The 14358-nt window shown below is 48.3% G+C and overlaps 1 protein-coding gene across 2 annotated transcripts in view; it reads left to right on the top strand.

Annotated features, from left to right (window-relative positions):
• Nucleotides 1-14358, top strand: part of PHIP (pleckstrin homology domain interacting protein) — a 546843-nt gene that overhangs the window by 307443 nt on the left and 225042 nt on the right. For both annotated transcript variants that reach the window (XM_063916855.1, XM_063916854.1), the window contains exons 25-26: nt 3460-3567; nt 4302-4426. In XM_063916855.1, coding sequence (XP_063772925.1) covers nt 3460-3567; nt 4302-4426 — 233 coding nt within the window. The remainder of the gene's footprint in view (nt 1-3459; nt 3568-4301; nt 4427-14358) is intronic.

The following is a 14358-nucleotide window of genomic DNA, read 5'->3' as shown; positions in this document are numbered from 1 at the left end:
CCGAAGCCAGACGGCTCGGTGAGACCGATTCTAAATCTAAAATCTTTGAACACTTACATACAGAGGTTCAAATTCAAGATTGAGTCACTCAGAGCAGTGATTGCGAACCTGGAAGAAGGGGACTACATGATGTCTCGGGACATCAAGGATGCTTACCTTCATGTCAAATTTTACCCTTCTCACCAAGGGTACCTCAGGTTATGGTACAGAACTGTCACTATCAGTTCAGACGCTGCCGTAGGGATGGTCCACGACACCCCGGGTCTTTACCAAGGTAATGGCCGAAATGAAATCCCTTCGAAGGAAGGAAATTTTAGTTATCCCTTACTTGGACGATTCCCTGATAAGGGTAAGATCCAGGGAACAGTTGGAAGTCGGTGTAGCACTATCTCAGGTAGTGTTGAGGCAGCACGATTGGATTCTCAATATTCCAAAATCTCAGCTGGTTCCGACGACTTGTCTTCTGTTTCCTAGGGATGTTCCTGGACACAGTCCAGAAAAAAGGTGTTTCTCCCGGAAGAGAAAGCCAGGGAGTTATCCGAGCTAGTCAGGAACCTCCTAAAACCGAACCAAGTCTCAGTGCATCAATGCACAAGGGTTCTGGGTAAAAATGGTGGCTTCCTACGAAGCAATCCCATTCGTTAGATTCCAAGAACTTTCCAGTGGAACCTACTGGAAAAATGGTCCGGGTCGCATTTTCAGATGCATCAGCGGATAACCCTGTCACCAAGGACAAGGGTATCCATCCTGTGGTGGTTGCAGAGTGCTCATCTTCTAGAGGGCCGCAGATTCGGCATTCAGGACTGGGTCCTGGTGACCACGGATGCCAGCCTGCGAGGCTGGGGAGCAGTCACACAGGGAAGGAATATCCAGGGCTTAGGGTCAAGCCTGGATACATCACTTCACATAAATATCCTGAAGCTAAGGGCCATTTACAATGCTCTAAGCTTAGCAAGACCTCTGCTTCAAGGTCAGCCGGTGTTGATCCAGTCGGACAACATCATGGCAGTCACCCACGTAAACAGACAGGGTGGCACAAGAAGCAGGAGGGCAATGGCAGAAGCTGCAGGGATTCTTCGCTGGGCGGAAAATCATGTGATAGCACTGTCAACAGTATTCATTCCGGGAGTGGACAACTGGGAAGCAGACTTCCTCAGCACGACCTCCACCCGGGAGAGTGGGGACTTCACCCAGAAGTCGTCCACATGATTAAAAAACTCGACAGGTATTGCGCCAGGTCAAGAGACCCTCAGGCAATAGTTGTAGACGCTCTGGTAACACCGTGGGTGTACCAGTCAGTGTATGTGTTCCCTCCTCTGCCTCTCATACCCAAGGTACTGAGATTGATAAGATGGAGAGGAGAAAGCACTATATTCGTGGCTCCGGATTGGCCAAGAAGGACTTGGTAACCGGAACTTCAAGAGATGCTCACGGAGGATCCGTGGCCTCTACCTCTAAGAAGGGACCTGCTCCAGCAAGGACCCTGTCTGTTCCAAGACTTACCGCGGCTGCGTTTGACGGCATGGCGGTTGAACGCCGGATCCTGAAGGAAAAAAGGCATTCCGGATGAAGTCATCCCTATCCTGATCAAAGCCAGGAAGGATGTAACCGCAAAAACATTATCACCGCAATTGGCGAAAATATGTTGCGTGGTGCGAGGCCAGTAAGGCCCGACGGAGGAAATTCAACTGGGTCGATTCCTACATTTCCTGCAAACAGGAGTGTCTATGGGCCTGAAATTGGGGTCCATTAAGGTTCAAATTTCGGCCCTGTCAATTTTCTTCCAAAAAGAACTAGCTTCAGTCCCTGAAGTTCAGACGTTTGTAAAAGGGGTACTGCATATACAGCCTCCTTTTGTGCCTCCAGTGGCACTTTGGGATCTCAATGTAGTTTTGGGTTCCAAAAGTCACATTGGTTTGAACCACTTAAATCTGTGGAGTTAAAATATCTCACATGGAAAGTGGTCATGCTGTTGGCCCTGGCCTGGGCCAGGCGCGTGTCAGAATTGGCGGCTTTATCCTGAAAAAGCCCTTATCTGATTTTCCATTCGGACAGGGCGGAATTGAGGACTCGTCCTCAGTTTCTCCCCAAGGTGGTTTCAGCGTCTCACCTGAACCAACCTATTGGTGGTGCCTGCGGCTACTAGGGACTTGGAGGCCTCCAAGTTGCTAGACGTTGTCAGTGCCCTGAAAATATATGTTTCCAGGACGGCTGGAGTCAGGAAATCTGACTCGCTGTTTATCCTGTGTGCACCCAACAAGCTGGGTGCTCCTGCTTCTAAGCAGACTATTGCTCGTTGGATTTGTAGTACAATTCAGCTTGCACATTCTGTGGCAGGCCTGCCACAGCCAAAAATCTGTAAATGCCCACTCCACAAGGAAGGTGGGCTCATCTTGGGCGGCTGCCCGAGGGGTCTCGGCTTTACAACTTTGCCGAGCAGCTACTTGGTCAGGAGCAAATACGTTTGTAAAATTCTACAAAATTGAGATCCTGGCTGAGGAGGACCTGGAGTTCTCTCATTTGGTGCTGCAGAGTCATCCGCACTCTCCCGCCCGTTTGGGAGCTTTGGTATAATCCCCATGGTCCTTACGGAGTCCCCAGCATCCACTTAGGACGTTAGAGAAAATAAGAATTTACTTACCGATAATTCTATTTCTCATAGTCCGTAGTGGATGCTGGGCGCCCATCCCAAGTGCGGATTGTCTGCAATACTGGTACATAGTTATTGTTACAAAAATCGGGTTATTATTGTTGTGAGCCATCTTTTCAGAGGCTCCTTCTGTTATCATGCTGTTAACTGGGTTCAGATCACAGGTTATACGGTGTGATTGGTGTGGCTGGTATGAGTCTTACCCGGGATTCAAAATCCTTCCTTATTGTGTACGCTCGTCCAAGCACAGTATCCTAACTGAGGCTTGGAGGAGGGTCATAGGGGGAGGAGCCAGTGCACACCAGATAGTCCTAAAGCTTTCTTTAGATGTGCCCAGTGTCCTGCGGAGCCGCTATTCCCCATGGTCCTTACGGAGTCCCCAGCATCCACTACGGACTATGAGAAATAGAATTATCGGTAAGTAAATTCTTATTTTTCCTGACCTTTTTTTTTTTAAACGTTTTCATACTTTCCGGTCCACGTTTACTACGATTGGGAATAGTAACCTGTGCCGAGCGATGCGGTAGCGGAGCGAGGCACCTTGCACAATGCATGGCGAGCGAAGACTGCGCACTAATTGGGGTTCCCCATCACTTTACGAAGAAACACACACACACACATGGGCGACAGTGTCTCTGATTCTTTATTTACAAAGTCCTATGAGTGCCGCCGAATGGACTATATATCTTTGGTGTGCAAGTACCCCAGAGGGCACCAGGGCAAGTATATACTATTGCATAATGGGAGTGCCAACTAATTTTTTTTTCTTTTTCTTTTTTTTTTTTAACATAATGTTTTGTGTTTTACAGGTGTATTATTTTCGTCAAGGTCATGAAGCCTATGTAGAGATGGCCAAAAAGAATAAGATTTATCGGATCAATGCTAAGAAACAACCCTGGCATAAAATGGAGTTAAGGGTAAGTTTTTTCTGTTTTTAAAGCTAAAACACGTTAACCATTTAGTATAGCTTTTAGACTACAAAATAGTTTCACACTGTAAATTTAGATCATTCTGCCACAAATGCATTGTTAATTACAGTTCGGTCTAATTTGAAGGACAACTTCCGAAAAAAGGGTTCCTTTTAAATGAAAATTGTGCCTTTGACCCCATTTTTCTATACCTAATGAAATCTGGTGGAGGGTCTGATTTGCATGTAGCTTCCCCAGAGGGGCAACACCAATGGTAAAGGGCTGCAGGGTTACAGTCCCACATCTTCCACCTGTAGACGTATATAATGTCAGTATTCATTATACTGACACTGATGTAATGTTGGATTGTCGACATTGAGGTTTTGGTCTAATTGTATTTCTGTCCCTAATGCTAACTTAGTCAGGACATTCTGACTGCATACCTAACCTACCGCCACCAGTGTCTGCCTGGCAGTGGCTTTTCTATTGGAAGCACCTTCTGCTAATCAAATGCAGGACAGGCAGTCCCAGGGGGAGGTATATGCTCCATTTAGGCCTGCCAGTCTGTAGATTTATAACAATAAGTGCTTACAATGGGAAACCACTACCCTGTAAATTATAGCAGCCCTACCTAGTAAGAACAGAAGGGCTGATGGGCTTAACTTTTTTTTTTCATTTATCAATACAGGGTTTTAAATTCTTAAACACACACATTGCCTTACATATGTTATTTCTCCTTGAAGGAACAAGAACTCATGAAGATTGTTGGTATTAAATATGAAGTTGGCCTGCCCACCCTCTGCTGTCTTAAACTCGCTTTTCTTGATTCAGAAACTGGTAAACTGACCGGAGGAGCATTTACAATGAAGTGAGTAATCTTGTTGTCTATTTTGCAGTACTGTTTTACTGGTACATTTTATTGACTTAGGTTGCAAGCATTTAAAACTTCCTGGCATAGCTAGTGAGGTTGCATTGGTCATATTTGCATGTGGGTTATTTGCAGTGCCTGAATTCACAATCACATTATAAAAGGAAAGGAGTTTGGTAGAAAGGGAATTTCATGTGCCTCTTTGGGGCTTGTCCTTCTGGTAGATCTTCCACATTTTAAATTTACTTAGTCAGTTAATGTTCCGTCTGTTACAGAATAATGATGGAGGAATAGCTCTCTGCTCATGCAGACTGGGTCCTTCCAGTCAAACACGCAATTGTGTCTCTGCGTTATTTTATGCACAAGGTAGTGCACCCCCCACCCCCCCGGATTAATGGGTTATTCCACTAATTAGGTGTATATAACACACATCCTTTACCTGGCGATAGTAGTAGCTGGCTCTTTTCTTCCGGTTTATGACTCTGTGGCATCCATAAATCATGCATAAAGTAGGTTGAGTTAATTTGTGTATTTCAAAATACAGATATGCCCACATAAATCTAGCCTCAATATGTTATGCCACATGAGATGCCTGGCGCAAGTGAACCACCAAGTCCCCTGCAACTCTTCTAATGTTGGGCATCTTTTTACGCAGTAAATGTCTTAGTTGCAACGTGGTGCAACCAGTGTGCACCAGGAGACTGTAATGATTTAATGTGATATGTGACACTTCTATGTTGTGTGTGTTTGACTGAGGGGTCTGTTTTACTAAGCCTTGGAAAGAGATACTGTGGAGAGAGATAAAGTACCAGCCAATCAGCTCCTAACTGCCATGTTACAGGCTGAAAAATGTCAGGAACTGGTTGGTACTTAATCTCTCTCCCCTTAACTCTTTCTAAGGGGGAGAAGTTCTAAGCAGTGATAATATTAGAGAAGTGAGCCATTGGAGAAGTTGCCCTTGGCAACCAATCAGCAATGTCGGAACATTTATAATTTGCATACTATAAAAGTATACAGAGCAGATGATTGGTTGCAATGGGCAACTTCTCCACTGGCTCACTTCACTTTTATAACTGCTTAGTACATCTTCCCCTTAGTCTTAGTAAAAGACCCCTAAGTCTGTGTACAGAGCATTCTGGAACTTGTATTGAACAAAAGCTGTGGCTGCTACATTGTAGCACTTCATATCCGGATTGAAAGACTCAACTTCACACAGATACACAAGTGTCAAAGCATGTATACAAGCATATAAAATGTCTCTAACGTCCTAGTGGATACTGGGGAACTGTACTTTAGTACCATGGGTTATAGATTGGGTCCACTGGAGCCTGGCACTTTAAAACCTTTAGTGTATGAATGTGTGTGCTGGCTCCTCCCCTCTATGCCCCTCCTACCAGACTCAGTTTAGAAAAATATGTCCCAAGGAGCCGGATACATTCCTCTGGAGTTCCAGAGAGTTTTCCTTAAATTTTTATTTTATTATAATATTTTCAGGTAGTACTAGTTTGCAACCAATCTACCTGCCTCGTGGGACTTAGAGGGGGGAGCAAACCAACCTCCTGAGGGTTAATGGTTCGCAATCCCAGCTAACAGGACACTGAGCTCCTGAGGTGCTGTTTCACACTGTGTGTGTGTACACCCCAGCAGCACGCCGCCACCCTCTAACAGATGCCGAAGAGACGCAGATGCAGTAAGTTTTAACACCAGGGTCCCGATTAGCGGGTGCCCGGTGACGATTGGGGGCATGTCACGCGGCGGCCACGAGCTGCGGTGCCCGCTGCGGACCACACTGGCTATTCAGGAGTATTCTATTCCACGTAGGTGCACAGCAACTTTAAAAAGACGTTTATTTCTCTGACGTCCTAGTGGATGCTGGGAACTCCGAAAGGACCATGGGGAATAGCGGGCTCCGAAGGATGCTGGGCACTCTAGAAAGATTTATGACTACCTGGTGTGCACTGGCTCCTCCCACTATGACCCTCCTCCAAGCCTCAGTTAGATTTTGTGCCCGGCCGAGGTTGGATGCACACTAGGGGCTCTCCTGAGCTCTTAGAAAGAAAGATAGACTTAGGTTTTTTTCTCTGACGTCCTAAGTGGATGCTGGGGACTCCGTCAGGACCATGGGGAATAGCGGCTCCGCAGGAGACAGGGCACAAAAGTAAAAGCTTTAGGATCAGGTGGTGTGCACTGGCTCCTCCCCCTATGACCCTCCTCCAAGCCTCAGTTAGATCTTTGTGCCCGGCCGAGAAGGGTGCAATCTAGGTGGCTCTCCTAAAGAGCTGCTTAGAGTAAAAGTTTTGTTAGGTTTTTTTATTTTCAGTGAGTCCTGCTGGCAACAGGCTCACTGCATCGAGGGACTTAGGGGAGAAGAAGTGAACTCACCTGCGTGCAGGATGGATTGGCTTCTTAGGCTACTGGACACTAGCTCCAGAGGGACGATCACAGGTACAGCCTGGATGGGTCACCGGAGCCGCGCCGCCGACCCCCTTGCAGATGCTGAAGAGAGAAGAGGTCCGGAAATCTGCGGCTGAAGACTTCCCAGTCTTCTTAAGGTAGCGCACAGCACTGCAGCTGTGCGCCATTGCTCTCAGCACACTTCACACCAACGGTCACTGAGGGTGCAGGGCGCTGGGGGGGGCGCCCTGAGCAGCAATGAAAGTACCTATGCTGGCTAAAAATACATCACATATAGCCCCTGGGGCTATATGGATGTATTTAACCCCTGCCAGGTTGTCAGAAAAACGGGTGAAGAAGCCCGCCGAAAAGGGGGCGGGGCCTATTCTCCACAGCACACAGCGCCATTTTCCCTCACAGAACTGCTGGTGGGAAGGCTCCTAGGCTCTCCCCTGCACTGCACTACAGAAACAGGGTTAAAACAGAGAGGGGGGGCATTTTTGTGGCGATATTATTACATATTAAGATGCTATAACGGAAAACACTTATATAAGGTTGTCCCTGTAAAATTATAGCGTTTTGGTGTGTGCTGGCAAACTCTCCCTCTGTCTCCCCAAAGGGCTAGTGGGGTCCTGTCCTCTATCAGAGCATTCCCTGTGTGTGTGCTGTGTGTCGGTACGTGTGTGTCGACATGTATGAGGACGATGTTGGTGAGGAGGCGGAGCAATTGCCTGTAATGGTGATGTCACTCTCTAGGGAGTCGACACCGGAATGGATGGCTTATTTAGGGAATTACGTGATAATGTCAACACGCTGCAAGGTCGGTTGACGACATGAGACGGCCGGCAAACCAATTAGTACCTGTCCAGGCGTCTCAAACACCGTCAGGGGCTTTAAAACGCCCATTACCTCAGTCGGTCGACACAGACACGGACACTGACTCCAGTGTCGACGGTGAAGAAACAAACGTATTTTCCATTAGGGCCACACGTTACATGTTAAGGGCAATGAAGGAGGTGTTACATATTTCTGATACTACAAGTACCACAAAAAAGGGTATTATGTGGGGTGTGAAAAAACTACCTGTAGTTTTTCCTGAATCAGATAAATTAAATGAAGTGTGTGATGATGCGTGGGTCTCCCCCGATAGAAAATTAAAGGCGCTCACACGCTTATCAAAACAAGTGGCGTTACCGTCTCCAGATACGGCCGCCCTCAAGGAGCCAGCTAATAGGAGGCTTGAAAATATCCTAAAAAGTATATACACACATACTGGTGTTATACTGCGACCAGCGATCGCCTCAGCCTGGATGTGCAGCGCTGGGGTGGCTTGGTCGGATTCCCTGACTGAAAATATTGATACCCTTGACAGGGACAGTATTTTATTGACTATAGAGCATTTAAAGGATGCATTTCTATATATGCGAGATGCACAGAGGGATATTTGCACTCTGGCATCAAGAGTAAGTGCGATGTCCATGTCTGCCAGAAGATGTTTATGGACACGACAGTGGTCAGGTGATGCAGATTCCAAACGGCAGTATTGCCGTATAAAGGGGAGGAGTTATTTGGGGTCGGTCCATCGGACCTGGTGGCCACGGCAACAGCTGGAAAATCCACCTTTTTACCCCAAGTCACATCTCAGCAGAAAAAGACACCGTCTTTTCAGCCTCAGTCCTTTCGTCCCCATATGGGCAAGCGGGCAAAAGGCCAGTCATATCTGCCCAGGGGTAGAGGAACGGAAGAAGACTGCAGCAGGCAGCCCCTTCCCAGGAACAGAAGCCCTCCACCGCTTCTGCCAAGTCCTCAGCATGACGCTGGGGCCGTACAAGCGGACTCAGGTGCGGTGGGGGGGGTCGTCTCAAGAGTTTCAGCGCGCAGTGGGCTCACTCGCAAGTGGACCCCTGGATCCTACAAGTAGTATCCCAGGGGTACAGATTGGAAATTCGAGACGTCTCCCCCTCGCAGGTTCCTGAAATCTGCTTTACCAACGTCTCCCTCCGACAGGGAGGCAGTATTGGAAAAATTCACAAGCTGTATTCCCAGCAGGTGATAATCAAAGTACCCCTCCTACAACAAGGAAAGGGGTATTATTCCACACTATTTGTGGTACTGAAGCCAGACTGCTCGGTGAGATTTATTCTAAATCTGAAATCTTTGAACACTTACATACAAAGGTTCAAATCAAGATGGAGTCACTCAGAGCAGTGATAGCGAACCAGGAAGAAGGGGACTATATGGTGTCCCTGGACATCAAGGATGCTTACCTCCATGTCCCAAATTGCCCTTCTCACCAAGGATACCTCAGGTTCGTGGTACAGAACTGTCACTATCAGTTTCAGATGCTGCCGTTTGGATTGTCCACGGCACCCCGGGTCTTTACCAAGGTAATGGCCGAAATTATGATTCTTCTTCAAAGAAAAGGCGTCTTAATTATCCCTTACTTGGACGATCTCCTGATAAGGGCAAGGTCCAGAGAACAGTTGGAGGTCGGAGTAGCACTATCTCAAGTAGTTCTACGACAGCACGGGTGGATTCTAAATATTCCAAAATCGCAGCTGATTCCGACGACACGTCTGCTGTTACTAGGGATTATTCTGGACACAGTCCAGAAAAAGGTGTTTCTCCCGGAGGAGAAAGCCTGGGAGTTATCCGAGCTAGTTAGGAACCTCCTAGAACCAGGCCAAGTGTCAGTGCATCAATGCACAAGAGTCCTGGGAAAAATGGTGGCTTCTTACGAAGCGATTCCATTCGGCAGATTTCACGAAAGAATTTTTCAGTGGGATCTGCTGGACGAATGGTCCGGATCGCATCTTCAGATGCATCAGCGGATAATCCTGTCTCCAAGGACAAGGGTGTTTCTTCTGCGGTGGCTGCAGAGTGCTCATCTACTAGAGGGCAGCAGATTCGGCATTCAGGACTGGGTCCTGGTGACCACGGATGCCAGCCTGAGAGGCTGGGGAGCAGTCACACAGGGAAGAAATTTCCAAGGAGTGTGGTCAAGTCTGGAGACTTCTCTCCACATAAATATACTGGAGCTAAGGGCAATTTACAATGCTCTGAGCCTAGGAAGACCTCTGCTTCAAAGTCAACCGGTGCTGATCCAGTCGGACAACATCACGGCAGTCGCCCACGTAAACAGACAGGGCGACACAAGAAGCAGGAGGGCAATGGCAGAAGCTGCAAGGATTCTTCGCTGGGCGGAAAATCATGTGATAGCACTGTCAGCAGTGTTCATTCCGGGAGTGGACAACTGGGAAGCAGACTTCCTCAGCAGGCACGACCTCCACCCGGGAGAGTGGGGACTTCACACGGAAGTCTTCCACATGATTGTGAACCATTGGGAAAAACCAAAGGTGGACATGATGGCGTCCCGCCTGAACAAAAAACTGGACAGGTATTGCGCCAGGTCAAGAGACCCTCAGGCAATAGATGTGGACGTTCTGGTAACACCGTGGGTGTACCAGTCGGTGTATGTGTTCCCTCCTCTGCTTCTCATACCTAAGGTACTGAGAATTATAAGACGTAGAGGAGTAAGAACTATACTCGTGGCTCCGGATTGGCCAAGAAGGACTTGGTACCCGGAACTTCAAGAGATGCTCACGGAGGACTCATGGCCTCTGCCGCTAAGAAGGGACTTGCTTCAGCAAGTACCATGTCTGTTCCAAGACTTACCGCGGCTGCGTTTGACGGCATGGCGGTTGAACGCCGGATCCTAAGGGAAAAAGGCATTCCGGAAGAGGTCACTCCTGCCCTGGTCAAAGCCAGGAAGGAGGTGACCGCACAACATTATCACCACATGTGGCGAAAATATGTTGCGTGGTGTGAGGCCAGGAAGGCCCCACGAAGAAATTTCAACTCGGTCGATTCCTGCATTTCCTGCAAACAGGAGTGTCTATGGGCCTCAAATTGGGATCCATTAAGGTTCAAATTTCGGCCCTGTCGATTTTCTTCCAGAAAGAATTGGCTTCAGTTCCTGAAGTCCAGAAGTTTGTCAAGGGAGTACTGCATATACAACCCCCTTTTGTGCCTCCAGTGGCACTGTGGGATCTCAACGTAGTTCTGGGATTCCTCAAATCACATTGGTTTAAACCGCTCAAATCTGTGGATTTGAAATATCTCACATGGAAAGTGACCATATCTGATTGTCCATTCGGACAGGGCAGAGCTGCGGACTCGTCCCCAGTTTCTCCCTAAGGTGGTGTCAGCGTTTCACCTGAACCAGCTTATTGTGGTACCAGCGGCTACTAGGGACTTGGAGGACTCCAAGTTGCTAGAGGTTGTCAGGGCCCTGAAAATATAGGTTTCCAGGACGGCTGGAGTCAGGAAAACTGACTTGCTGTTATCCTGTATGCACCCAAAAAACTGGGTGCTCTTGCGTCTAAGCAGACGATTGCTAGTTGGATGTGTAGTACAATTCAGCTTGCACATTCTGTGGCAGGCCTGCCACAGCCAAAATATGTAAATGCCCATTCCACAAGGAAGGTGGGCTCATCTTGGGCGGCTGCCCGAGGGGTCTCGGCTTTACAACTTTGCCGAGCTGCTACTTGGTCAGGGGCACACCCTGGCTGAGGAGGACCTGGAGTTCTCTCACTCGGTGCTGCAGAGTCATCCGCACTCTCCCGCCCGTTTGGGAGCTTTGGTATAATCCCCATGGTCCTGACGGAGTCCCCAGCATCCACTTAGGACGTCAGAGAAAATAAGAATTTACTTACCGATAATTCTATTTCTCGTAGTCCGTAGTGGATGCTGGGCGCCAATCCCAAGTGCGGATTGTCTGCAATACTGGTACATAGTTATTGTTACAAAAATCGGGTTATTATTGTTGTGAGCCATCTTTTCAGAGGCTCCGCTGTTATCATGCTGTTAACTGGGTTCAGATCACAGGTTGTACAGTGTGATTGGTGTGGCTGGTATGAGTCTTACCCGGGATTCAAAATCCTTCCTTATTGTGTACTCTCGTCCGGGCACAGTATCCTAACTGAGGCTTGGAGGAGGGTCATAGGGGGAGGAGCCAGTGCACACCACCTGATCCTAAAGCTTTTACTTTTGTGCCCTGTCTCCTGCGGAGCCGCTATTCCCCATGGTCCTGACGGAGTCCCCAGCATCCACTACGGACTACGAGAAATAGAATTATCGGTAAGTAAATTCTTATTTATTTTCAGTGAGACCTGCTGGCAACAGGCTCACTGCAGCGAGGGACTAAGGGGAGAAGAAGCGAACTCGCCTGCTTGCAGCCGGATTGGGCTTCTTAGGCTACTGGACACCATTAGCTCCAGAGGGATCGACCGCAGGCCCAGCCTTGATGTTCGGTCCCGGAGCCGCGCCGCCGTCCCCCTTACAGAGCCAGAAGCAAGAAGAGGTCCGGAAAATCGGCGGCATGAAGACTGTCTTCACCAAGGTAGCGCACAGCACTGCAGCTGTGCGCCATTGCTCCTCTCACACACTTCACACTCCGGTCACTGAGGGTGCAGGGCGCTGGGGGGGGGGCGCCCTGAGGCAGCAATAAAAACACCTTGGCTGGCAAAAATACCACAATATATAGCCCCAGAGGCTATATATGTGGTAAATACCCCTGCCAGATTCCATAAAAAGCGGGAGAATAGGGCGCGGAAAAGGGGCGGAGCTATCTCCCTCAGCACACTGGCGCCATTTTCCCTCACAGCTCCGCTGGAAGGAAGCTCCCTGGCTCTCCCCTGCAGTCTACACTACAGAAAAGGGTTAAAAAAGAGAGGGGGGGCACTAAATTTAGGCGCAATATATATATATTATATAAAAACAGCAGCTATAGGGGACATAACTCAGTTAGTCCCTGCATTATATAGCGCTCTGGTGTGTGCTGGCATACTCTCACTCTGTCCCCCCAAAGGGCTTTTGTGGGTCCTGTCCTCGTTTAGAGCATTCCCTGTGTGTCTGCGGTGTGTCGGTACGGCTGTGTCGACATGTTGAATGAGGAGGCTTATATGGTGACGGAGCAGAGGCCGATATATGTGATGTCGCCCCCTGGGGGGCCGACACCAGAGTGGATGGATAGGTGAAAGGTATTAACCGACAGTGTCAACTCCTTACATAAAAGGGTGGATGACGTAACAGCTGTGGGACAGCCGGCTTCTCAGCCCGCGCCTGCCCAGGCGTCTCAAAGGCCACCAGGGGCTCAAAAACGCCCGCTCACTCAGATGGCAGACACAGATGTCGACACGGAGTCTGACTCCAGTGTCGACAAGGTTGAGGCATATACACAATCCACTAGGAACATCCGTGGCTTGATCCCGGCAATAAAAAATGTGTTATACATTTCTGACATTAACCCAAGCACCTCTAAAAATGGGTTTTAGGTTTGGGGAGAAAAAACAGGCAGTGTTTTGTTCCCCCATCAGATGAATAAATGAAGTGTGTGAAAAGCGTGGGTTCCCCCGTTAAGAAACTGGTAATTTCTAAAAAGTTACTGATGGCGTACCCTTTCCCGCCAGGAGGATAAGTTACGCTGGGAGATATCCCCTAGGGTGGATAAGGCGCTCACACGGTTGTCAAAAAGGTGGCACTGCCGTTTTAGGAACGGCCACTTTGAAGGTACCTGTTGATTAAAAGCAGGAGGCTGTATTTACACACTCAGGTACTAGACTGAGACCTGCAGATCGTGCTGCTGCAGCGTGGTCGGTGACCCTGTCAAGCATACTAGTTTGCTAATATGAGAACATATTAAAGACGTCGTCTTATGTATGAGGGATGCACAGAGGGATATTTTGCCGGCTGGCATCCAAAATTAATGTAATGTCCATTCTGTCAGGAGGGTATTAGAGACCTGTCACTGGACAGGTGATGCTGACTTAAAAGGCGCATAGAGATTCTGCCTTATAAGGGTGAGGAATTATTTGGGGATGGTCTCTGGGACCTCGTATCCACAGCAACTGCTGGGAAGAAATATTTTTACCTCAGGTTTCCTCACAGACTAAGAAAGCACTGTATTATCAGGTACAGTCCTTTCAGCTTCAGAAAAGCAAGCGGGTCAAAGGTGCCCCTACTTCAACAAGGACGGGGTTACTATTCCACACGGTTTGGGATACCGAAACCGCATGGTTCGGTGTGACCCATTTTATATTTAAAATCCTTGAACACATACATAAAAAAAAAAAAAAAAATTCAAGTTCAAGATGGAATCGCTCAGGGCGGTTATTGCAAGCCTGGACGAGGGGGATTACATGGTATCCCGGGACATCAAGGATGCTTACCTGCTTGTCCCCATTTACCATCCTCGCCAGGAGTACCTCAGATTTGTGGTACAGGTTTGCCATTACCAAGTCCAGACACGGCCGTTTGGACTGTACATGGCACCGAGGGTGTTTACCAAGGTAATGGCCGAAATGATGATACTCCTTCGAAAAAAGGGAGTTTTAATTATCCCGTACTTGGACGATCTCCTAATAAAGGCACGGTCCAAGGAACAGTTGTTGGTGGGAGTAGCACTATCTCAGGAAGTGCTGCGCCAGCACGGCTGGATTCTGAATATCCCAAAGTCACAGCTGGTTCCGACTACACAT

Source organism: Pseudophryne corroboree, chromosome 4 (genome assembly GCF_028390025.1).
Source record: "Pseudophryne corroboree isolate aPseCor3 chromosome 4, aPseCor3.hap2, whole genome shotgun sequence".
In the NCBI taxonomy this organism is placed as follows: domain Eukaryota; kingdom Metazoa; phylum Chordata; class Amphibia; order Anura; family Myobatrachidae; genus Pseudophryne; species Pseudophryne corroboree.
Note: the sequence above shows the minus strand (reverse complement) of the source record. Positions and strands in the feature narration are given on the sequence as shown.